The 27,018-nt window shown below is 45.1% G+C and overlaps 1 protein-coding gene across 1 annotated transcript in view; it reads right to left on the reverse strand.

The window, feature by feature from the left end:
* Nucleotides 1-27,018, reverse strand: part of pdgfc (platelet derived growth factor c) — a 70,372-nt gene that overhangs the window by 16,394 nt on the left and 26,960 nt on the right. The window contains exons 2-3 of the mRNA XM_072663893.1: nucleotides 10,821-11,016; nucleotides 2,057-2,237 (exon numbers count right to left, since the gene is read on the reverse strand). Coding sequence (XP_072519994.1) covers nucleotides 2,057-2,237; nucleotides 10,821-11,016 — 377 coding nt within the window. The remainder of the gene's footprint in view (nucleotides 1-2,056; nucleotides 2,238-10,820; nucleotides 11,017-27,018) is intronic.

Raw genomic sequence — 27,018 nt, forward strand, 5'->3', positions numbered from 1 at the left:
GTGTCTGTTGTCACGTTGTTTCAGGACAAAACCCGACCCAGAGTCCCGACCAAGACCCTCCTGACATCCATGATTACTGTCAGACTAAAAACACCACAATTATGATCTACACACACTGCAGATTCACACTGGATTAAACTCCACAATTATGATCTACACACACTGCAGATTCACACTGGATTAAACTCCACAATTATGATCTACACACACTGCAGATTCACACTGGATTAAACTCCACAATTATTATCTACACACACTGCAGATTCACACTGGATTAAACTCCACAATTATGATCTACACCCACTACAGATTCACACTGGATTAAACTCCACAATTATTATCTACACACACTACAGATTCACACTGGATTAAACTCCACAATTATTATCTACACACACTACAGATTCACACTGGATTAAACTCCACAATCAGTATCTACACACACTGCAGATTCACACTGGATTAAACTCCACAATCAGTATCTACACACACTACAGATTCACACTGGATTAAACTCCACAATCAGTATCTACACACACTGCAGATTCATACTGGATTAAAATCACTTCACAATTATTATCTACACACACTTCAGATTCATACTGGATTTTGCTCACTCCACACTGTAAACACTACACTGCCTTTCATGTCATTCAGTGTTTGAAGTTTGCAAAAATTCAGGAATTCACAAAGGAGCAAACTCTCTTTCACGGCACTGTATATAAATATAATGAATGAGACATGGACAGTATATGACCCCCTGTCTTGGCACTGTATAAACCTTGTGTGTGTGTGGTCTATAAAGGAAGGATGTGTGTGTGGGGGGTGGGGGGTTTGGTGGGGGGACAGAGAGAAATGTTGAACGAGGTGGGAGGAAAGTACACAGTCAGATAAAGAGTGCGGAGTGACAGACGGCGGCGGCGGCGCTTTTTTCCACAGGTTTAGCTTTCCTGCGCTCTAATCCTCCTGCTTTCAGCCTAGAAAAACAAAAGGAGGAAGCGAGCTGTGCCAGGCTGGCTGAAAGCACAGAGCCACGCTTGGATGGAACCTCAAACAGGCTGTAAATAGCAGCACCTTTCAGTACAGGCCTGTAGCATCCGATTCAGGGAGGGAGAGGGGGCGAGAGAGAGAGAGAGAGAGTGAGAGAGAGAGAGAGAGATCCAAACAGGTGCATCCAGGGAAGAGATCTCAGTCACGATCTCTCCTCACACTGCACGCAATGTGAAAAATGCCCTTGCTCAGGAATGCTCTCTCGGCAGTCCCTGTTGTAAAAGTGCTAATTGCACATACCGTCAGACGTCAGATTTACAGGAGGAGGAAAAACCTTCTTAACCTTCAAAGAAAGTCAATGTGGAAAGATTTTATTCCAAGCTATTTAGGAGCATTTCTGTTGGCCCATTCATCATAAAATTCTGATATATTATATAGGACAACTGATTCAGATAATGGAGAAAAGTAAAAAACAACAAAAATGGGGCTATGAGGTTTTTACATGACAGTGTAAAGCACTACTGAATTAGGCCACACTGAGGAGGGTGTGTAATGTAATTTACCCAGATTTGACGGGATAGATGGTTCAGAATAAGTATCTCTGTAATTTCCCACAATTCCGATAATATATATTATAACTCAGATATCAGCCCAAAAGCCCCAACAAGATCAGTAACTGACGAAGTACAAGTACAAGATACAGATCACTCCACAATTATTAGCATTTACTGCAGATTCATACTGGATTAAAAAAATCACTCCACAATTATTTGATATACTGCAGATTCATACTGGATTAAAATCACTCCACAATTATTAGCATTTACTGCAGATTCATACTGGATTAAAATCACTCCACAATTATTAGCATTTACTGCAGATTCATACTGGATTAAAATCACTCCACAATTATTAGCATTTACTGCAGATTCATACTGGATTAAAATCACTCCACAATTATTTGTACACACTTTAGGAAAACGACCCAGATACATAATCTTTTCCTCAACTGGGCAGCACATGAGCAGGTCATCTGTGGGTTAGCAGGAGAAGTTCAGCTGTTTACCTGCTGGAGTAGAGAGTAGTGGATGCAGAAGCCTGGGTCGGATGCGAAGTACTCATCCGAAACAAAACGGACCCGGATTTGGTTCCCTTTGGACACCTGAGGGCCAGGAGTGTCCTGAGAGCCGCACCAGCGGCCCAGAACCACCCCCTCAGAGGGGTCCTCCACCTCCACGTAATCATACCTGAAAGAGTAACGAGAGAGAAGAGCTTGGATCAGAAACCTTCTGCCCCATTACCCCACATTCAGTCCAGTTGTTCACTGGTGCTACAAATACTCTAATGAGTGTATTCAGCTACTTTAAGTTGCACCCATTGTTGACACAGATGTGCAAGTGCACACACACACACACACACACACACACAGCTTGTCTAGTCTCTGTAGAGAAGAACTGCCAATATAATAGCAGATAAACATGACCCTATTGGCTCCATGCTGCCTAATAATGCCAGGCGTGGGCTAGAGGGGTATAAAGCCCCCCAGCATTGAGGAGCTGTGGAACAGTGGAAGAACTGTGTTCTCTGGAATGATGGTGGAGGAGCTCCATCCAGTACTTTTGGGATGTGTTGAGGAGTTGGGGATGATTAAGTAAGGTTGTGATCATCGCTTGTCCTGACCTCACTACCGCTCTTGTCGCTGAATGCAATCAAATCCTCACAGCAATGCTCCTCCAAAATCTAGTAGAAAGTCTTCTTCTCTGGACAGTAGAGACAGTTACTCCAGCAAAAGCAGGTGTTTAATACCCTTGATATTTTGAGAAAACAATGAATGTGTCCCAGGTGTCCCAATACTTTTGTCCATTTCAGTAAACTAACTCAGCCCTCCTTTCTGGGTCTGGGTGAGCAGGCCTTTAACTCGGACCATGCTAATCTGCATCGTGGGAAATTTGGCTTTGATTGGGAACACAACCATTAGCATCATACAGCTAACAAATGAGCAACACCTGCAGCACACCATGAGTCTGTGTGTGTATGTATGTGTGTGTGTGTGTGTGTGTGTGTGTGTGTGTGTGTACAGTACGTGAGTGCAGCTCCATCCCCTGTCGCCTGCACACCATTTTGTTTCAGCAAATTTGCACCAAGCAACCTAACGGCTAAATGGAGGTATAACAGCAGGGCTGAAGCTCTGAGTGGCTCCTCGGAGAGGAACGGCAGTGAGATTATTAACTAAAACACTATTAAACACACACACACACACACACACACACACACACACACTCAGCAGCGGCGAGTGTGAGGGAGAAACTATGAAGAGAAAGGAGGAGGCTGGGAGAATCAGAGCGAGATGGAGAGGGATATTAGCACAAGGCAGGGCTGAAATTAAACCCCATCATTTCTGTTTAGCTGTGATTTCTCCGATGGCCTCCCTCAGACAAAACCAATTAAGCTCAACAAGCCTGACCATCATCTCAGGGCAGCTGTTTGTGCCCCTCATTAAGGCCTGTTACCGCCTCAGCACATAACGAGGTCCAGTGGACACTTCATATGTAGGAATTCAATAACCGTAGCCTGGATATTCAGAGATCTGGAGACCAGAAGTGTACGTTACATGTGATTCTGGTCATGCCGGTCGTCCAGGTTGGTCCTGTTGGACATGCTGATCATCCAGGTTGGTCTTGTTGGTCTTGCTGGTCGTCCAGGTTGGTCTTGCTGGTCAAGCAGTCCAGCCTGCTTAATCTTGCTGGTCATGCTGGTCGTCCAGGTTGGTCCTGTTGGTCATGCTGGTCATCCAGGTTGGTCTTGTTGGTCATGCTGGTCGTCCAGGTTGGTCTTGCTGGTCATGCCGGTCATCCAGCTTGGTCTTGCTGGCCATGCTGGTCATCCAGCTTGGTCATGCTGGTCATCTAGCTTTGTCCTGTTGGTCATGCTGGTCATCCAGCTTGGTCTTGCTGGCCATGCTGGTCATCCAGGTTGGTCTTGCTGGTCATGCAGTCCAGCCTGCTTAATCTTGCTGGTCATGCCGGTTATACAGGTTAGTCTTGCTGGTCAATCAAAGACTATTCCCAGTTTCCCCGACTGACTCCCAGCTGTAGCCGAGTGACAGTCAAATGGAGATAAGCAACTTCCAAAATAAGCTGCAGGGTTTTAATTACAGTTAACTATAACTTTACACAGAACACACACACACAAACACACACACACAAACACACACACACACAAACACACACACACAAATAGACACACACCCACACTAATTGTATCCCTCCTGTGACTCTTTTGGGGTTTCTTGCCACAGTGCTTTGATGTAGCACGGCCTGCCAAAACCAGCCAAACCATTTTAAAAAGGGGAAGGAAACACACACACACACACACACACACACACACTCGAGCACACACACACACACTCAAGCACACACTCACACTAAGCCGGTGTTATTCTTGCCTGCACGGTTGCATTGGTTCTGCAGCACTCAATAAAGCCTGGCTTCAGTGGCCGGTGCCAAGGCCTGCTACTAATCATTGGACTGGATGGAGCATGCTAACCCAGTGTGTGCGAGCGTGTGTTTGGGCTTTTGGCCTTCTGGGCAGTGTGTTTATCCACAGTCCACATTTGGTAAAAGCAACACAGCATCACACACTGCGCTAAAAACAGACAATTGCAGAGTTGCTAAATACACACACACACACACACACACACAGTCACAGGAAAGCTGATTTAGCTCTTAGCCTCGATCTGGTCTGAGCTGTCTCACCATAAACAAGATTATTAATCCCCCCCCAAAATACATATTTTTAATTTCTAAGAATTAAAGCAGCCATATGTAACATGTAAATCAGCAGCTTCAGGATCATGGTGAAGCTCCACTGACTGTATCAGTTCTACTTAAATCAGTAGCTTCAGGATCATGGTGAAGCTCCACTGACTGTATCAGTTCTACTTAAATCAGCAGCTTCAGGATCATGGTGAAGCTCCACTGACTGTATCAGTTCTACTTAAATCAGCAGCTTCAGGATCATGGTGAAGCTCCACTGACTGTATCAGTTCTACTTAAATCTGCAGCTTCAGGATCATGGTGAAGCTCCACTGACTGTATCAGTTCTACTTAAATCAGCAGCTTCAGGATCATGGTGAAGCTCCACTGACTGTATCAGTTCTACTTAAATCAGCAGCTTCAGGATCATGGTGAAGCTCCACTGACTGTATCAGTTCTACTTAAATCAGCAGCTTCAGGATCATGGTGAAGCTCCACTGACTGTATCAGTTCTACTTAAATCAGCAGCTTCAGGATCATGGTGAAGCTCCACTGACTGTATCAGTTCTACTTAAATCAGCAGCTTCAGGATCATGGTGAAGCTCCACTGACTGTATCAGTTCTACTTAAATCTGCAGCTTCAGGATCATGGTGAAGCTCCACTGACTGTATCAGTTCTACTTAAATCTGCAGCTTCAGGATCATGGTGAAGCTCCACTGACTGTATCAGGGAGAACAGCGTCTCTATCGGTGCTACTCCGGGCTCGGAGCTCTGCTAACTGCACTATGGAGCTCTGGTGAAGCGAGCAGGACGGTGCTCTCCAGAACTGCTGTGTAACGCTGCAGAACCCATAGAGTCATATTAGTGTCAAATACTCTAGTATTACTCAACCCCCTCAATCCACATACTGCTCTACCTTTCAGTGATGCTTCTGTATCTCTCAGCTTGTCCAGAAATGCATAATGTGTAAAGCGTGTCCCTAGTGTAGACTCAAAGCATAAATTACACTTCTCGACTGTAGGGGGAGCCCAGGAGCAGAAAAGGACAATTCTCTCATACTGCTGCTTTAATACTATAGTGTTTTTCACTAATATGACTCAGGTCATGAAGTTGCTGTTATTTAAAGTCAAATTGCTGCACAATTCTGCTGTAAATGTAAAAAAAAGTTCTTTAGTTTTTCTTTTATTTCATTCCTCCAAAAAACTGTGTGTCGTCGCTGTTTTCCCTGATTTCTTCCTAAAATTAGCAGCTTGTGATTCCTGTGTGATGGGATTTGGGAGCACACATTCAAACCAGGTAGTAATTAAAGAATGTTGCATTATTGATGAGCCATCTGCAGCACCCTGCCGCATCACTCCTCAACACACTCTTCAGAGAGCAAGAAGAGAGAGAGAGGGTGAGCGGCTCAAACGCTGCCTTTAATCACAGGGCATTATGCAGGCCCTGCCTGACCTTGCTGAGGGGCTGCATTATTGCTGTGTTTTATTGCAGATGGAGAAAAGCTCCTTTAAATGTAATGAGGTCACCGCTAAGACCTCGGTGTACTTTCAGTGTGAGATTGCAAGCGAGAGTCATTTTGGCCGTGCTCCAGTACTGCAGGTGGCGCTGTGACATTTCAGAAGACATTTCTGTGATCAAGGCTGGACTGTCCCATCCAATCCATGGGCATCAAACACAAGACGCTAAAACGCTAAAGTGCCCCAAATCCCATTGCTGACTGAATCTGATGTTTTAGGTTGTTTACAATATCTGTAGACATCTTCACGCCCCTAAACTGACCTGCATCTGTAAAAAAGAGCAGAGCTTCACGTGACGTTTCGGGTTCATCAGCACGGCCAGCATCACAGAAGCTCTCCAGTTCTCTCGAGTTCCAGTGACTGATAGTTTGAGCTCACGGTAAAAAGGGCAGGTTATTTGGCCACGCCCACTTCTTTGTTTTTTTTTGCGTATTTCACGTTTAAGCGTTTTATTTACCTCTGCCGCTGCAGCAGCGCCCTCCTGTGGCCACATTCGGGATATGGTCTTCTAATTTAGTTTGAACAGAGAATAGAGACCCCAAATATTTATATAGAGATCTGTTAGCTCACGATCCCCCAAGTATCCCGCCACTGAACACCTCCCTCACCACTGCCGTCCTTTTCCCTTCTCCTCATCACGCATTAATGAGGAAGCTCCAGTTGGATTGGATTCAGAGTGTTCTGCCGTTCAGACTGACACACAGATAACTCCTTATCATATGTGGTGTAAACGTTGGGATTCGGGCCTCTTTTCCCTGCTGTGTGTTTTTCCTCCACAGTTTTGGGATGGGCAGTTACCCCTCCCACTCGTCCGTACATGTATAGTGTGTGTGAGGGGGGATCTCTCTGAAGCCTCGGTTCTGTCGTTCTGGTGTTGCTAGCGGCTGTCAGCGAGTTTACTAGGTGTTCTCTCCTGATTGGGCCGCAGAACCGAGGCAGAACCGTTCTGCCGGCTTTAATTACTGACAGTGTTTACACAAGACTGTATCTGCCTCATCACAGCCGTGTGTGTGTGTGTGAGTGTGTATGTGTGTGTGTGTGTTTCTTTTTATTCCATGTTGTTAATTAGGGGGAAAACCCTGGTGTCATTTTCGGGTTTTCCTAAAAAAACACTATTAATAATTCAACAGAGAAAGAGAGAGAGAGAGAGAGAGAGAGAACAAAGGAAATGGGGAGAGAGAGTTTTAGTTTTTCTGATCCCTAACAGGGAGCTAGAGCCCAAACTTTTGCCTGCCAGTGTCTATCAGCACTAAACCCACACACACAGGGAATTCTGGGTTCTGTTTTCCGGCCCTAAACCCAAACAAACACGAGACTGTTTAAAGTGGAGCAGCTTTTAATGCTAAAATGATCGGATCGGTATCAGGTCAGGATTTTAACACGCTTAAAAAAACGGGGTATCGTCCCACCCCTAGCGTTAACCCCCACGGCACCTCTGCTTCACCAGCCTCTCTCAGTAACACAGCTCCCTGAGCCACACTGACTGTGTTTTGCATGGGAGGCCAGTAGGAGGCGCTGTGGCCACAGCTGGCCAGGCTCCAGCTCTCTGAGTGATATGCACCCGGACGCGTCATGTGATCTATTATTGGCACTTCGGGGAACCTGAGTGTGAAGAAAAAAGGCTTCGCATTGATTTGTGATTCCAGAACCTGCAGATTTCACTGAAATGTGTCACATCAATCTCAGCAGGCGTGTCCCGAACCCGGCGCCCCGCGGGAGATGTTCAGGATTCATGTGCTCCTCGTGTGTCCATATATCAGAAGGACATTACTTAGGTCCAAAAGAAGTGCAGCTGTCATCTGGAATATTTCTGCTGTTACAGATCAATAGGATCCCTGCAAACCCCCCCTCTCCACCCTGGGCGTGTGACGGAAGGAGAGGGTGCAGGTTTAGATGGTGTGGGCAGACGCTGGACCCTAGCTTTTGTGTCCGTTGGTGGGACGAGTGCAGCAGCATGCACAGCTGCCATCGATCGCCCGGCCTGAACAACAGCAGGAGAAGAGAGTGAGCTGGCCTGTAATTGAAAAGGTCTTAATGCCAATAAGCTGGTTGCTGTGTGTGTGTGTGTGTGTGTGTGTGTGTGTGTGTCTTTTCATACATTTTATATCGTTGAGGTTAGTGGCTTTCGACTTACATATCAGTACTTACTAATATACACTGTATGGACAAAAGTATTGGGACACCTTGTCATTGACTGTTTCTTCTGAAATCAGGGTATGTAAAATGAATGAATCCTGCTTCTGTTGGAGTAACTGTCTCTACTGTCCAGAGAAGAAGGCTTAGTACTAGATTTTGGAGGAGCATTGCTGTGAGGATTTGATGCATTAAGTGACAAAACAGTGTTAGTGAAGTCAGGATGTTGGATGATGATCACCACCACCCCACCTCATCATTCCCAACTCCCCAACTCATCCCATCCAAAAGTACTGGATGGAGCTCCACCACCATCATTCCAGAGAACACAGTTCTTCCACTGCTCCACAGCTCCTCAATGCTGGGGGGCTTTATACCCCTCTACTAGCCCACGCCTGGCATTATTAGACAGCATGGTGTCAATAGGGTCATTATGTTTATCTGCTCCAGAGAGACCTAGAATATTAACAAGCTGTAGCTGAATTCATTCATTAGAAGGGACTTTTGGACATATTTTTTACTCACATCTCTCTATACATGTATAAAGATATATAATTAATAAACCATTATTATAATGCTCTTATAGCTGAATGCCATCAAATCCTCACAGCAACGTTCTAAAAAAGCAAACTCCGTATTTTTACCCCTGATTTCAGCTTCACTGTATAAAACATGCCAGTATGTGTGTGTGTGTGTGTGTGTGTGTGTGTGTGTGACTAGCACAGGCTCGAGAGTGACCCGGGTGACTCAGCTCAGCCTGTGCAGGACAGTGAGGGCTTTTAACTGTATCACCATAGCAGCCGCAGGGAAAATATACACAAATAACTGAAGGAATATAATAGGTTTGCGGCGGCGCTTCTCCATATTCATCAGCACTCACTCGCTCAGTCAATCTCACAAACGACCCCGCCCCCGACTCTCAATCTGGACCAATGGCAGCAGCATGCACATACTGCACATGCACATCTTTTGTTCATCACCACATCTCATAAGAAAGGAGGGGACTGGAGGGCTTCAGATAGGCCTGTCATGATCTCTAATGTTTTTGGATGATATAATGGCTGAGAAATATTTGAGATAATTAACAATATTATTAACATTATCATTAACAATATTATTGTCATTTTAAGACACACTGATATATTAATGCCACTGATATAACAATTAATAATGATATATAATGATAATGAACTGTGTTTGTGGTCTGTTGTGGTTCTGCTGTGTTCTGATACTCACTGTACTGGGCTGAGTAATGGCTCTCAGTGTGTAAAAGGTTAGTGGTGTTACCAGTCTTAACACTGCTTCCCCCCCATGAGGCCATTGCAGATGTAGAATGATCACCACCCCACCTTATCACCCCCAACACATCCAATACTCCAAAAGTTTTAGATGGAGCACCAGCAATCATTTTAGAGAACACAGTTCTTCCAGTGCTCCACAGCTCAATGCTGGGGGGCTTTTTACCCCTCTACTAGCCCACACCAAGCATTATTAGGCAGCATGGTGCCAACAGGTTCATACTAGGGGGGCAGTGGTGGCTCAGCGGTTAGAGCGCCGGGTCATCGATAACAGGGTTGTAGGTTTGATTCCCGGGCTCGGCTGGAGTTGGCTGCCCACTGCTCTGGGTGTGTGTGTACTCACTGCCCCTAGTTCACTAGTGTGTGTGAGTGTGTGTTCGGAGGACACATTTCGCTGTGCAGTGCACACTGTACAGTGACAAATATGTGCACCCTTTACTAATCTGCTCCAGAGAGTCCTATTCTATTGGCAGCACTTTTTCTCTACAGGGACTAGATATGTGTGTGCATTTACACATCTGTCTCAGCAATGGGTGCAGCTTAAAGTAGCTGAATGCATTCATTCGAAGGGGTGTCCACAAACTTTTGGACATATAGTGTGGCACGGATATACTGGCTGTGAAAATGCAGCAAAACTACAAAAACGAGAGTAAATCTGATCTGAACAAGCTGTTTTCCCCTTCAGCTGCTGATTGCATCATCAAACATCTTGCAACCAAACTCTGAGGAATAAAAGCAACGGCTGAGAGCTGAGGCATGCTTCTCTCTGATCTGTAGGAGCTTTCAGAACTCCTATTACAGGAACCGCGGGGGTCTGGATTGGGACACAGTAAGAAGAATGTGTGGTATTTTGTTTGGATTTTCTGACTGGAAATTTCTGTTCTCCCAACAAATATACAGATACACCTCCAATGGCCTCGTTTCCATTTCTGCTATTTTCCACTTATCGTGTTTTTTGTTAATAAAAAAAGGAAAAAATAAAATGACTAACATCAGTTTATGCAAATTTACGTCAGAATCCATGTCATCCATCAGGTGCATGTCATTTTCTTGGCTAGGTCATCACTTTGAAGTGTGCAGTGCTGACTTCTGCATTGTATCAAATAGTGAAAGAGTGCTTTCTTACTTGCAGACTCCGTCCTCGGGGTCCTCCAGGCCGAAACGAGGGTCAAAGGTCAGCTGGATTCTGGCGCCTTCGCTGGCTGTCACCAGCCTCCACACGATCGCAGTGTCGCGGGGGTAAGTGTGTGGGAAACCGGGGCTGTGTATCGTTCCCTCACCGCCCACCCTCACTACCTTCTCATGCTGAGACTCCTGAACCCCTACAGAGAGAGAGAGAGAGAGAGATATAGAGGATGTTAGCATTATATTGTAGCACTCTATGGACCTGGCCTGTCACTCACACTGACTTACTCGCTTATGTCAGAAGCAGGAATCCCCACAAGGGGGCGCTATTAGAACTCAAGCGGTACTTTCAGACTTCTGGAAGGATGGTGTTCCATGTTGGACCCACATATGGATGTCCACCAGGGTCAGTGATTAGAGCCAGGGTTGTGCCTAGATGGGGCCTAGATGGGACCCATGTGAGATTAGGGTGGGCTGCAATGATGGGGAATATTTTGGAAGCGTCCAAACCCACTCAGAACCCACCTAGCCCACGTTCCATTCATGAGAGCCCCACATGAACATATCGGCTGGGTTTATTTACAGGGGGAGCAATGACCCATACCAGAAGAGCTTATTTTTTGGGTATTGATCAGCTCACATACTGATAATTAGATATTTGAAAAAAAAGATATATGAAAACAATTTTGTATAATCAATAACTTGGAATTAGCTGAGCTGAGCCCGCCGCCTGCTAACACAGCACACATCGCATCCCATCTCAGCAATCCTCAAAGACGTTACCTTCGCCCTATTATTAACAGTAATGATCAGATTCATCACCAGTAGCTGTAAAAGGCTGCTTACAGCAGAACTGCGGCTATAAAGGAAACGCTCGCTGATGTCCTAATCATTCGCAAAGATGAGCGGCATAGAAGGTCAATATTGATCAAGTCATTACCGGGGCCAGCCGAGCTGAACCCCTTTACTGGTGAGAAAGCCGCTGCCAAGCCCAGGCCTGGAGCTCTGTTTAGTCTTCAGAAACGATTATGAACTCTCTCATGTTTTGACAAGATCTTAAGAGCGGTTCCTCCCTAAAGCAAAGGGTTCTAACGACAGCAGAACACTCAGGTCTGAGAGGCAGAGGAGGAAACGTGAGCGCCAAAACGTTTCAGTCCAAAACCCATGTTCACTATATGGACAAATGTTTGTGGACACCTCTTCTAATGAATGCATTCGGCTACTTTAAGTTGCACCCATTGCTAACACAGATGTGCAAATGCACACAATAGATGAAGTGCCGTCAATAGAATAGGACTCGAGCAGGTAAACATGAACCTATTGCCAGGCGTGGGCTAGAGGGGGATAATAAAGCCCCCCAGCATTGAGGAGCTGTGGAGCAGTGGAAGAACTGTGTTCTCTGGAATGATGGTGGAGGAGCTCCATCCAGTACTTTTGGATGGGATGAGCTGGGGAGTTGGAGATGATGAGGTGGAGTGGTAATCATCATCCAACATCCTGACCTCACTAATGCTCTCATTGCTAAATGCAATCAAATTCTCACAACAATGCACCTTCTTCTCTTCTTCTCTGGACAGTAGAGACAGTTACTTAAAAATAAACAAGCAGGATCAACTCTTTTCATATCTTGATTTCAGAAGAAACAATGACTGAGCAGGTGTCCCAAAACTTTTGTCCATATAGTGTATTTAATTTATATATTTGTTACCAATAAAAATTGTGTTGTTGACTTGTGTGTGTTGTTGACACACACACACACACACACACACATATATATATTACAATGCGGCGACTACAGTACAGTTATGTGCAAAAGTTTGGGCACCCCTTTGACTACTGGTTTTAATGTTATGGCTGATCTTAAAGGTAAAATGAGGTTAGTGCAAACCTGACTGCTAGCTGCATCCCTGGTACTGAATGGGTGTGTGAGAGTGTGTGTGTGTGTAGGTGAGAGTGTCTGCAGAGGAAGTGTGTGATGGTGTAAGGGAAGTGTCTGATGGGAACAGACAGCTGCTGGAATGCTGCAGTGCTGAAAGGGTTTTTACACACTTCCCACACCCAGAGCCCACCCAGGGGACCCGCCGACAGATTTCCCTTCACCTTTCACACCACCCTAACACACACACACACAGCTCTATTAAAGCCGTTGGAAACCCAAACCTTCACACTGCCACCAGGTACTCTAATCCGTCTGACTGCAGACACAAAACACTTCACCTTACAATAACATGCCATAAAATCTGCCCTTCCTGCCTGTCCTGCCCTGAAAACGAGGACATTCAAGGACCCAACCAGCAAAAAACACCATCGCTCTCCAGCAGAGAGGACCTCAGCTTCTCCAAAGACCATGCTCAACCCCTAAAACTGCAGACCACTGATCAGTTATTAACTCATATGAGGCAAAAGGGTCAACGCTTAAAAAAATAAAGTATCATGGAGAAGAGAAGCAGAAATGTAACGTCCCCATATGAGGACGCAGGGTCTGAAGGGGTTAAAACGGTTTATTCAGTAACTACTATAAACCACACTGACAGGCCTTCAATCCCAAATTGTTCCCAGCTTCACTCCCAGCTGATAAGCTCTTTGATGTGTACTACTAAAAACTATAACTAGAACCCTTTTGGTGCTACACTGCATGGACAAAAGTATGTGGACACCTGCTCATTCAAAGTTTCTTCTAAAATCAAGGGTATGAAAAGGAGCTGATCCTGCTTTTGTTGGAGTAACTGTCTCTACTGTCCAGAGAAGAAGACTTTCTACTAGATTTTGGAGGAGAATTGTTGTGAGAGTTTGATTGCACTCAGTGACAAGAGCGTTAGTGAGGTCAGGATGTTGCATGATGATGATCACCACCCCACCTCATCATCCCCAACTCCTCAACTCATCCCAAAAGTACTGGATGGAGCTCCTGCACCATCATTCCAGAGAACACAGCTCCTCCACTGCTCCACAGCTCCTCAATGCTGGGGGGCTTTATACCCCTCTAGCCCACGCCTGACATTAGGCAGCATGGAGCCAATAGGGTCATGATGTTGATCTGCTCCAGAGAGTCCTATTCTATTGGCAGTACTTCTTCTCTACAGGGACTAGACAAGCTCTGTGTGTGTGTGTGCATTTGCACATATGTGTCAGCAATGGGTGCAGCTTAAAGTGGCTACATCTCCAACCATTGTGCTTACTTAAGAACCCTTGAAGAACCTCTTTTGTGAGAGTGCAGTTCTGAGGAAGGGTTCTCGTCCTGATGACATTAGTGGAACAAGGCTGGACACATCGTTTTTATGTCAGATCATAAAGAAACGCATTATTTAATGTTACTTATTATTTCCATTTAATTGTAAGGACACTGATCATGTATTTAATATTTAATGTTCTTAAAGGAGAAGAGTAGATCATAAGGCCACTGGTAGACCAGGAAAACACCTCGGCCCTGCATGAGATCCTCTAACACCTCTCAGAGCCAGAACACGCAGTCACCGCTCGCTTCATCTGAGGGCGGATGGAGAGTCCGCTCGTTCTGCCGGAGAGAGAGAGGGTGATTCATGTGGGACCCGGGAGTCCATGGCAATGCCAAGAGCAACAGCAGGAGTAATGATTTACCCATCAGCCCCGGCTCTTACGGTCAGCCTCGGGCAAAAGAAACTGAAGCCTTCAGAAGTCCAGAAAAACCAGAGAGAGGAATCTGAGCTCGGATTGGGTGGAAAGGAGAAAGTGATCATTAGATCAGGAGCGATGGATCGAGAGCGGCAGGAGTTTTACACACACACACACACACACACACACACACACACACACACAGACACACATATATATATATACATACATACATATATATATATATATATATAATACAATGCTGCGACTACAGTACAGTTGTGTGGAAAAGTTTGGGCACCCCTGTATAATTGACATTTTTGATAATGTTATAAAGTCCAAATTAGTAAATAAATCTTCCACAGGAAACAAACTTTATATTTGTATTTAACTTTATTTATACTTTTATAACAGGGAAATATAACATAAGTGGCATGGTTCAGGATTCGAACCCGTGACCCCTGAGCCATAGAGGTAGTGAATTAGACCAGAATTGAGGCACTTATTAAAATGATTATTATTGTTATTATTATCAGCTAAAAATTGCTGACATTAGGCATGGTGCCAATAGGTTCATGTTGATCACTCAGCGACAAGAGCATTCATGGGGTCAGACTGTTGGGTCATCAACACCCCACCTCATAATCCCAAAAGTACTGGATGGAGCTCCACCACCATCATTCCAGAGAACACAGTTCTTCCACTGCTCCACAGCTCCTCAATGCTGGGGGGCTTTATACCCCTCTAGCCCACGCCTGGCATTATTAGGCAGCATGATGCCAATAGGTTCACGATGATGATCTGCTCCAGAGAGTCCTATTCTATTGGCTGTACTTCTTCTCTACAGGGACTAGACAAGCTGTTTGTCAGCAATGGGAGCAGCTTAAAGTGGCGACATCTCTAAAACATCTCCAAACATCAGGAACCACCTGTGAACTGGCAACTGGGTCATGGGCACCAAAGGTTCACTAAGAAAATTGCTTAAATAATAGTCTAGACAGTCTGGACAGGTAATTAGATGATCTTTATATTGTTATTTTTATTGCTTTGATCTTTATATTTTATAAACTCGATATGCTATATATTTTATATCTTATTGTTTTGTGTAACTGGACAGTCCTCAAAGCATTTCACTGCTAGTTGTAAAAATGTATTTAATTAAATTTTATTTTATTTATTTGTTGAACCGCAGAAGAGTGTTTATTCATTTTACTGCATTTGAGCAGCTAATAAATGTTAGACGTGTCTGTACTGCTGATTCAGGTGGGTTTAATCTGCAGCATCTAGCTCATGGTTGATTTCCACAGACAATCATTTCCTAACCAGGCCAGTGGGCAGGTGTGAAGCAGCGAAGCAGTGAAGCAGTGAAGCATCTGCCCCTTGCCTTCCATAGTAAGCGAGTTTCAAGTCAATGAATGTTCTGCTCAGGGAACCGTGATGAAGCAACTGTCTGTGGTAATGGACCGTACGCTACAGATACAGCAGATAGAGGGTAGGTTAAAAAAAAGAGGCTGGACTCCTTTAACGCACTCAGTAACACGGCGAGGGCCCCGGCAGCTCCTCGTCAGGCCTTCTGAGGTGAGGCGAGATCGCTCCTCGCGCGAAACCTATCCAAACACGAGCGGCCGCGGGCGGGCGGGTGTAAAGTTGCGCCGAAGATCTGCCTGCTGCACAAGACAAAACACTTTATGTATCCAGTTATATAAACAGATCAGGGGGGTTGCCGTGGCTGCCAGCCTCAGCTTTGATGTCCTTTCAGGAGAGAAGTTGGAAATGACACGGCGCTTCGTTTCATCTTCTCTCCTGCGTGTTCCAGCAGCGTCTCGGCCGCTGACTGACAGCTTGTTCTTCAACCCCCACGCCCCCCACCCACCCCCACCTCACGGAGCCTCATTCACTGAAGGTTTCACGTTTCCTGCAAGCTGCCACCGATTCAGGCCTGTGGCTCTGAGGCTTTTGAGCATTGCTGAATGCTCAGAGCTGCTCTGTGCTCTTTTGTGTGCGGCCCCGGCCCTGGGGACCTCACACCCCTCACACATTTCTGTGTCTTATCATTTTAAGAGTATTTAAGTGAGATTATTAATTGCTCTTTTCAAGCAACCTTCAGATTTGTGCTAAAATACACAGTTTACCCCATGTACCAAACTGATGGGGGTGCTGTAACAGTCACTAAACAGTCTGGTAAATGCGAGCATACGAGTTCAAGTTTGAAGCAGACCCACTTTCTCACCTAAACACAACAGAATATCTGCGTCCAAATACTTATGTCCAGTGAAAAGAGGCTGATGTGTCAAACACTGTCCATTTATTCCACCGTCACATCTACAGTTCACTCCTGACCCACCATCACATCTACAGTTCACTCCTGACCCACCATCACATCTACAGTACACTCCTGACTGACCCACCATCACATCTACAGAATGCTCCTGACCCCCCATCACATCTACAGTACACTCCCGACCCACCATCACATCTACAGTACACTCCTGACCCACCATCACATCTACAGTTCACTCCTGACCCACCATCACATCTACAGTACACTCCTGACTGACCCACCATCACATCTACAGAATGCTCCTGACCCCCCATCACATCTACAGTACACTCCCGACCCACCATCACATCTACAGTACACTCCTGACCCACCATCACATCTACAGCACACTCATGACCCACCATCACATCTACAGTACACTCCTGACTGACCCACCATCACATCTACAGAATGCTCCTGACCCCCCATCACATCTACAGTACACTCCTGACCCACCATCACATCTACAGTACATTCCTGACCCACCATCACATCTACAGTACACTCCTGACCCACCATCACATCTACAGTACACTCCTGACCCACCATCACATCTACAGTACGCTCCTGACCCACCATCACATCTACAGTACGCTTCTGACCCACCATCACATCTACAGTACACTCCTGACCCATCATCACATCTACAGTACACTCCTACTGACCCACCATCACATCTACAGTACACTCCTGACCCACCATCACATCTACAGTACGCTTCTGACCCACCATCACATCTACAGTACACTCCTGACCCACCATCACATCTACAGTACGCTTCTGACCCACCATCACATCTACAGTACACTCCTGACCCACCATCACATCTACAGTACACTCCTGACTCAGCATCACATCTACAGTACACTCCTGACTGACCCACCATCACATCTACAGTACACTCCTGACCCACCATCACATCTACAGTACCAAACCATCAGCTGCTGTCAATATATATGGTGTGAAACAACCTCCACCATGTTTGGAGGCTGCATATGTATATATATATATATATATATATATATATATATATATATATATATATATATATATTAGGGCTTCACATATATGTCTGTATATGTTGATATAAGGCCTAAACTGTATCTCAATATATATCATTTTTAAATTTTATATATTGCCAAATATCATATTTCACATGAAAAGTAACCCAAACCGATCATTAGTTTCTTCCATATGCGCAAATATGCGCATATTGCCATCCACATAGAACATGACAACAATGACTCGAGGTCTCTTTCTCTGGTTAAATGGTTCTTTATGTATAAGAAAAGGAACAAAGAACATGTACTCAGTAATACATAGAACCAGCGTGTCCTAAAAGTTGCAGGTTCTAGGAACCCGTCTGACTTAAACCTGCTCAAAAATCTCCGCCTCATCACAGCCGCCGCTTAACTCGACTGAACTAGAACCCAAACACAGTTGGTGACGGAGTGCCTGAAGATTAATGTGCCTAAAACTCGGTGCAGAGCGTTCTACACATGGTTCTGATGAAGACGTGTACAAACCCTTCACACACACACAGTCAATTATACACACACACACACACACACACACACTCACTCACTCACATACTCTCTCTCTTCTGGGGAAACATTCCCCGATATAATTCCCTGGGAAAAATCAAGTGAACGGTGAGTGGAATTCCTGTATATCCACGGCTAATTAAGGGCAGACAGGAGAGGAAAGGGAGAAGGAGGGGGAGGAAAAATATGGTTTTACATTCATTCAGGGGGGGGGATGGGAAAGCCAGGAGAAAGCAAGAGCGAGAGAGGAAGCACGAGAGAGGAAGAGCGAGAAAGGAAGAGCGAGAGAGGAAGCGTGAGAGGAAAAAAGAGCGAGAGAGGAAGAGCGAGAGAGGAAGAGCGAGAGAGGAAGCGTGAGAGAGGAAGAGCGAGAGAGGAAGAGCGAGAGAGGAAGCGTGAGAGGAAAAAAGAGCGAGAGAGGAAGAGCGAGAGAGGAAGCGTGAGAGAGGAAGAGCGAGAGAGGAAGAGCGAGAGAGGAAGCGTGAGAGAGGAAGAGCGAGAGAGGAAGAGCGAGAGAGGAAGCGTGAGAGAGGAAGAGCGAGAGAGGGAGCGTGAGAGAGGAAGCGTGAGAGAGGAAGAGCGAGAGAGGAAGAGCGAGAGAGGAAGCGCGAGAGAGGAAGAGGGAGAGAGGAAGCGCGAGAGAGGAAGAGCGAGAAAGGAAGAGCGAGAGAGGAAGCGTGAGAGAGGAAGAGCGAGAGAGGAAGAGCGAGAGAGGAAGCGTGAGAGAGGAAGAGCGAGAGAGGGAGCGTGAGAGAGGAAGAGCGAGAGAGGAAGCGCGAGAGAGGAAGAGCGAGAGAGGAAGCGTGAGAGAGGAAGAGGGAGAGAGGGAGCGTGAGAGAGGAAGAGGGAGAGAGGGAGCGTGAGAGAGGAAGCGTGAGAGAGGAAGAGCGAGAGAGGAAGAGCGAGAGAGGAAGCGCGAGAGAGGAAGAGGGAGAGAGGAAGCGCGAGAGAGGAAGAGCGAGAAAGGAAGAGCGAGAGAGGAAGCGTGAGAGGAAAAAAGAGCGAGAGAGGAAGAGCGAGAGAGGAAGCGTGAGAGAGGAAGAGCGAGAGAGGAAGCGTGAGAGAGGAAGCGTGAGAGAGGAAGCGCGAGAGAGGAAGAGCGAGAGAGGAAGAGCGAGAGAGGAAGAGCGAGAGAGGAAGCGCGAGAGAGGAAGAGCGAGAGAGGAAGCGTGAGAGGAGAAAGTGAGAAAAAAGAGAGAAAAGGAAGAGGAAGTAAGAGTGAGAAAGAGGAAGATTAATAATTTATTATTAATTTATTAATATCGGTTATTAAAGATGTTTATTAATTTTGGTAAATGAGTAAATGTTCATGTATTAATGTTTATTAATGTAGCTGCATGATTTTACAAATTTTACTCCCTTCTACTCTCTCTCTCTCTCTCTCTCTCTCTCTCTCTCACACACACACACACACACACACACACACACTGCCACAGGCCTACAATTTAGGCCTACTTAAGCCCTCAGCCACAACAACCTAACCACGACAGACGCCTGTGTGTCCCCAGTGTTGTCTGGAGTTTGGAGCTAAGCTTACTCTGCTGAGGTGAATGGGCTTGGTCCAATAAGAACTCCATGCTGGTCTAAGCTGGTTTAGGCTGGTGTAACACTGGTTGACCAGCATACCAGGGTTCTGGACAGCACTTATGCGTTTTTTTGCTGGTGACTAGCCATGCTGTTAGCAGGGTTAGCTTCATTAGCAGGTCCAAAGTGCTGCATGCCTCAATATAGGCATACCTCCAGATTATATATATATATATATATATATATATATATATATATATATATGTATATGGGGCCAATAGAATATGACCCTCTGGAGCACATAAACATGGGCTAAACGAGAGTGTGAGGGGTATAAAGCCCCCCAGCACTGAGCTGTGGAGCAGTGGAAGAACTGTGTTCTCTGGAATGATGGTGGTGGAGCTCCATCCAGTACTTTTGAAATGAGGGGGTGGTAATTATCCAACATCCTGACCTCACTAATGCTTTTGTCGCTGAATGCAATCAAATCCTCACAGCAATGCTCCTCCAAAATTTAGTCGAAAGCCTTCTTGCCTGGACAGTAGAGACAGCTACTCCAACAAAAGCAGGATGAGCTCTTTAATACCCTGAAGATTTCAGAAGCAACAATGAATGAGCAGGTGTCCCAATACTTTTGTCAAATAGTGTATTGGTTATATTAATTAGTCCATAGGCCGGTCATTGTAAATTGAGCATTCAGGATTTTTGTGTAAGCGCCACAGGAATTTCTCATTGGCTGTAGGATGGAGCGTAGTGCATGCTGGGTATTGTAGTGAGAGACCAGAATTCTGCATTACACCACAATTAACATATTAAAAGCTTGTCTGAGGCCACAATGCCGCTTTAAGCGTCCACACCTCCACCCAAACACCATGCAGCAGGTTGTGAGAGTGTTTCCCAGGCGGGTGGATTGTGTGAGAGGGCTCTGTGTGTATCCGTGCTGTGAGATGACCTCATCTCAGCGGGTTAAATAATGTCATATAGTGATCACAGGCCGGCCCCCCAAATGCATTACCTCAAACATGACTTTTCCTTGACCCACTTCTTCCTCTCCCTCTCTTTCTCTCTCTCTCCCTCTGATTAAGCTGAGGATGAATAAACAGAGCCTCACAGTGCTACCATTGTGCCCCCCTTCACAGGCTGGACCTCCGACCGAGCGTACCGTTTAAATATTAACCCACGAGCGGCCGAGAACAAAGAAGGCACTCACGTGTGTGTGTGTGTAAGCATACATATACGTGTGTGTGTGTGTGTGTGTGTGTGTGAGCATGGCCAGACATGCACACACAAAAATACTTAAACATCCTTCAGGAAAGAAAAGAGGAAAATGATGAGCTGGATTTACTTAACTCCAATATGCAGGAGTGGAAAATACTTAGGACTGTATACACATATAGTACTATACTACTACAGTCACTATAGTACAGTTTCTGCTCTTCAATTGAGTTAGATTGAGATACAGTACCATACTTTCACTATAGTACAGTTTCAGCTCTTTAATTGAGTTAGATTGGGATACAGTACCATACTTTCACTATAGTACAGTTTCAGCTCTTTAATTGAGTTAGATTGGGATACAGTACCATACTTTCACTATAGTACAGTTTCAGCTCTTTAATTGAGTTAGATTGGGATACAGTACCATACTTTCACTATAGTACAGTTTCTGCTCTTCAATTGAGTTAGATTGAGATACAGTACCATACTTTCACTATAGTACAGTTTCAGCTCTTTAATTGAGTTAGATTGAGATACAGTACCATACTTTCACTATAGTACAGTTTCAGCTCTTTAATTGAGTTAGATTGAGATACAGTACCATACTTTCACTATAGTACAGTTTCAGCTCTTTAATTGAGTTAGATTGGGATACAGTACCATACTTTCACTATAGTACAGTTTCAGCTCTTTAATTGAGTTAGATTGGGATACAGTACCATACTTTCACTATAGTACAGTTTCAGCTCTTTAATTGAGTTAGATTGAGATACAGTATCATACTTTCACTATAGTACAGTTTCAGCTCTTTAATTGAGTTAGATTGGGATACAGTACCATACTTTCACTATAGTACAGTTTCAGCTCTTTAATTGAGTTAGATTGGGATACAGTACCATACTTTCACTATAGTACAGTTTCAGCTCTTTAATTGAGTTAGATTGGGATACAGTACCATACTTTCACTATAGTACAGTTTCAGCTCTTTAATTGAGTTAGATTGAGATACAGTATCATACTTTCACTATAGTACAGTTTCAGCTCTTTAATTGAGTTAGATTGGGATACAGTACCATACTTTCACTATAGTACAGTTTCAGCTCTTTAATTGAGTTAGATTGAGATACAGTACCATACTTTCACTATAGTACAGTTTCAGCTGTTATAGAGTTCAGAAGTCTGTTCTCCATACAGAATCTTGTGTGTGTATTTACACCAAACATCAAAATCAGACGTCATTTGATAAGGGCTGCCAAAACCTTTGCATACAGCTGTATTACATCAACGCTGTTCTCGCCAGAAGAAAGTCAACTGAAGGATAAAATGTGTGTAATATATCATATTTATGTAAAATTAATGCACACATTTGAATTTAGTAAATTCAGTGCATCCCCTCTCAAGCCGCAGTGACTTTGCAAACCCTGCTGTGATATCAGACATCGTAAATATGCAGAGTTTCACAAACCGAGGCAGTGCTTAAGTCACAAGGCCAGACCCGTTGGCAGAGGAAGTACTGTACTGGCTTGCCAGGAATCCCCATCCGCCAATGCATGACGTTTTTGACAACCAAAAAGAGTGTGTAAGCTTCCATCAAAGAGAAATAAAGCTCAGAGCCTTTTAGTTTTACGGTTTCTGCTGCAGCGAGTCTCCCGACATCTAAAAAGTGCTTCATCTTTCTTGCTCTTCTCCATTACACTAAAATCAGGCTTCAAAGCCTCAAAATCTAATTTACGCAGTTTACTGCCTCCCTACTCCAACCGCAGTCAATCAGCAAGACACGGTCAGTGTCTGAACTTCGCTGCTCCTTAGTTAGACACCTAAGCTATTATGCTAATTTAGCTAACAAGTAATAGAAACCTATGTACATAAATTATCATGGTGCTATCTGCATGTCTGCAGATCATCTGACACTCTCCAAAAATCTCTAATGAACTTGCTTATGTGCTTTCTGACATGGTATGATGTACTGTTTTCTATTAACCTGGACTAAAGTATGTGACAGAAGTTTTGGGACACCTGCTCTTTCACTGTTTCCATTAAAATCAAGGGTATTAAAAGAGTTTCTCCTGCTTCTGTTGTCCAGCTACTGTCCAGACTTTCTACTAGATTTTGGAGGAGCATTGCTGTGAGGATTTGATTGCATTCTGTGAAAAGAGTGTTAGTGAGGTCAGGATGTTGGATGATGATCACCACCCTACCTCATCATCATCCCCAACTCCCCAACTCATCCTATTTACAAGTACTGAAAGGAGCACCACCATCATTCCAGAGAACACAGTTCTTCCACTGCATGCAGCTATAATGTCCATAGAGAATCACTGATGCTCATGAGGTTACCTAAGGTCACCATGCCTAATGCCAGGCGTGGGCTAGAGGGGTATAAAGCCCCCCAGCATTGAGCTGTGGAGCAGTGGAGGAGCTGTGTTCTCTGGAATGATGGTGGAGGAGCTCCATCCAGTACTTTTGGAATGAGTTAGAGTATCAGAACCTGACTGCAATCAAATCCTCCTCACAGCAATGTTCCAGCACCTAGTGTAAAGCCTTTCCAGTAGAGCGGAGGCTGTTACTGCAGTGAAGGTGTACAAGCTCTCGGCTGATCCCCTTGACTTCATGAGCAGTGTGTGTAGTGTGTGTTTCAGGTCTCCGTGGCTCTGGTCGGGTTCTTGGCCCGAGAACACACGACCCGACCCGTTTACATTTCCCCTGGTGTTTGGCTGCAGAGCGTGCAGAACCGCGACGGTGTCCGTCACCGGCCCACTGCGCTAATGTCTCACTAATGTCTCTGTTTCTCAGGGATCTGCTCCAACCCCCAGCCCCCCCCCCCCCTCCTTTATGTTTGGGGGTGACTGCAGCGGGCCGGTGAAACCAGAACCCCTCGTTTACCGTTTCGCCCCCGTGCTCACCCGTCTCACTCTCTCTCACTCTCTCTTTTAAGTCTCTCCCACATCTGCTGCTGGTTACGGCTCTGAGCCGCTCGCTACAGGTGCTGTAAATTCCACAGCTTATTTATTACCTCCAGACTTACAGTACAGAGAGAGAGAGAGAGAGAGAGAGAGAGAGAGAGAGAGAGAGAGAGAGAGACAGAGAGAGAGAGAGAGAGAGAAAGAGAGAGAGAGAAAGAGAGAGAGAAACAAAGAAAATGGGGAGTGAGAGGGAAGAGAGAGTGCAAGCAAGAACTGAGAGAGAAAGGAAAATGTGAGAGAGAGAGAGAGAGAGAGAGAGAGAGAGAGAGAGAGAGAGAGAGAGAAAAGTGAATGCATGATAAAGGTGGAGAGAGAACAAGAACCAATAAAAACAGAGGAGAGAGAAAGTGATAGAAAAGAGAGAGAGAGAGAGAGAGAGAGAGAGAGAGAGAGAGAGAGTGGGGGAGAGAGAGGACAGAGAATGTGTGAGAGAGATCATCCTCATTTACGTTTCCATGGTAATGACTGCTCAGATGTTTAATATTTAATATAAAATATTAATATTATGTGTCATATTTAAACAGTAATATCACACTAGAATTTATATAAACTGTATAATCGCTCAAAATATCTATCAATCATTTCTGTCCAAAAACTTTTGGCAGCCAAATATCCTAAGCATTCCTGGAAGTGTCTGTTCCTGCTTATAAATCTGCTCAGCACAGGACCATCCTGAGGGCTGTTTCCAACCCTAGATCTCTCCGGACCACCAGCGCTCCACAGACCCCTGAGGCTTCAGTCAAGGCTAAAATCAATGGCAGTGTGATTGACAGGGCGGCATGAACCCCATGACCCCGGCCTGTTAGGCTTTGACCTCTCTGCAACAGGTCAAATATCACATTCTGATCCTTTTGGCACACACACACACACACACACAGACACACACACACACACACACACACACACACACATATATAAGTGGCTAATTCTGATCTGCTTCTCCTGATTATACCAATATACACTATATGGACAAAAGTCTTGGGACACCTGCTCATTCATTGTTTCCTCTGAAATCAAAGGCTTTTGTTGGAGTAACTGTCTCTACTGTCCAGTGAAGAAGACTTTCTACTAGATTTTGGAGGAGCATTGCTGTGAGGATTTGATTGCATTCAGCAACAAGAGCTTTAGTGAGGTCAGGATGTAGGATGATGGTCACCACACCCCACCTCATCAACCCCAACTCCCCAACTCATCCCAGAAGTACTGGATGGAGCTCCACCACCATCATTCCAGAGAATCAATGCTGTGTGTGTGTGTGTGTGCATTTGCACATTTGTGTCAGCAACGGGTGCAACTCAGAGTGGTTGAATGCACTGTAGTTGTCCACAAAAAATTGGACACATCCATATTTTATGCACTATATTAAATATGAATGTGAAGAATTTAAGCCTAAACCTTTGGATCAGAACCTCTGTGGGACTCTTTCAGTCAGGTGGGCTCATCCCTTTGCTTCTGCTTCTGCATCTTCTGGCGTCTTCATGGAAGGAGAACACCTGCTGGGAACTGGTGAGGAACCTACAGGAGCGTCTGTCTCGTATCCAGCTTCAAACCATTACTCAGCTCAAACACACTCTCCAAATAAAGCTTTACAGGCCAGCCCGTCTGTCCCTGAGCATTGTCGGAGCAGGTGCAGGACACAGTGGAGTGTGTGTGTGTGTGTGTGAGTGTGAGTGTGTCACCACATGCATAGAAACCCAACACGGCTGGGGCTGCACCCTCACTCCTGCACACACAGCAACACTCGTCCGTTAACACACTCTATTAGAGCGTACCACAACATCCGCACAGCAGATCATATAGCAGGACTCCCACCAGCCATGCTGGCAGCACCTCACTGACAGCCTCATGTGTGTGTGTTAGTCTGGGTCAAAGTACATACAAATATACACTATATGTCCAAATGTATTTGGACACCCCTTCTAATGAATGCATTCAACTACTTTAAATTGTACCCATTGCTGACACAGATGTGCAAATGCACACACACACAACTTGTCTAGTCCGTGTAGAGAAGAAGTACTGCCAATAGAATAGGACTCTCTGGAGCAGATCAACATCATAAACCTATTGGCTCCATGCTGCCTTATGCCATTCTCTGGAATGACAGTGGAGCTTCATCCAGTATTTTTGGGTTGGGAGACGGTGAAGAGGTAGGGGGTGGTTATTCAACGTCCACACCTCACTGATGTTCTTGTCGCTGAATGCAAACAGCCAAATCCTCACAGCAATGCACCTCCAAAATCTAGTAGAAAGCCTTCTTCCCTGGACAGTAGAGACAGTTACTTCAACAAACAACGAATAAGCAGGTGTCCCAATACTTTTGTCCATATCGTATGTAGAGAGACCATTCAGCTGTGGTCTTCTACCCTCCACCTTGGGATCTACCGTCCTGCAGGGTTCACCTCCTAGTCAAACGTCCTCTAATCAAGCCCTTCTAAGTAACGAGGTGGAGCAGGTGAGATGGATTATTAGGGTTGGTGCTGAAGTCTGCTGAAGCTTCTGAACTTCCAGAGTTGGGGATCTACTGCGTAGTTAAAAACACAGTCAATTGTGATTGTTTAGCTGAAGTCTGGCCCAATCAGTCCGTGCTGACTGCAGTGTAGTGCAGACTGTTTTTGCAAGAGCGTGGTCATTTGTCATGTGTGTGTGCTGTCAGTGGTGTAAATGTGAGACCACTGCTCTGTACAGAACAATACATGATAACTGGTTTCTACCATCACTTATCTGTTGTGAAAATCTTGCCTCGCTGAAACAATGCTGAGTTCATGTGGCTCCAGGACGCAAAGCTGAGTATTTATGGTTACGAAAGTCCTACTAAACCTGAGGACCGGCCACGTCCACCCAACACTAAATATAAAGAAAACTGAAGGGTTCTTAAAAGGGGTAAGCTACTGAACTGAAATGTTATTTTTGTGTATTTAAAATTAAAATTAAAGTATTTAAAGTTAAAGAATGGTCATATAGAATGAATTCTGGCTACGCAATCTGTTGTTACTGCATCTTTTAATATCTCATGCTGTAATTAACAGAAAATAGCAA

The sequence above is a fragment of the Salminus brasiliensis genome, chromosome 19 (genome assembly GCF_030463535.1).
Source record: "Salminus brasiliensis chromosome 19, fSalBra1.hap2, whole genome shotgun sequence".
Lineage (NCBI taxonomy): Eukaryota > Metazoa > Chordata > Actinopteri > Characiformes > Bryconidae > Salminus > Salminus brasiliensis.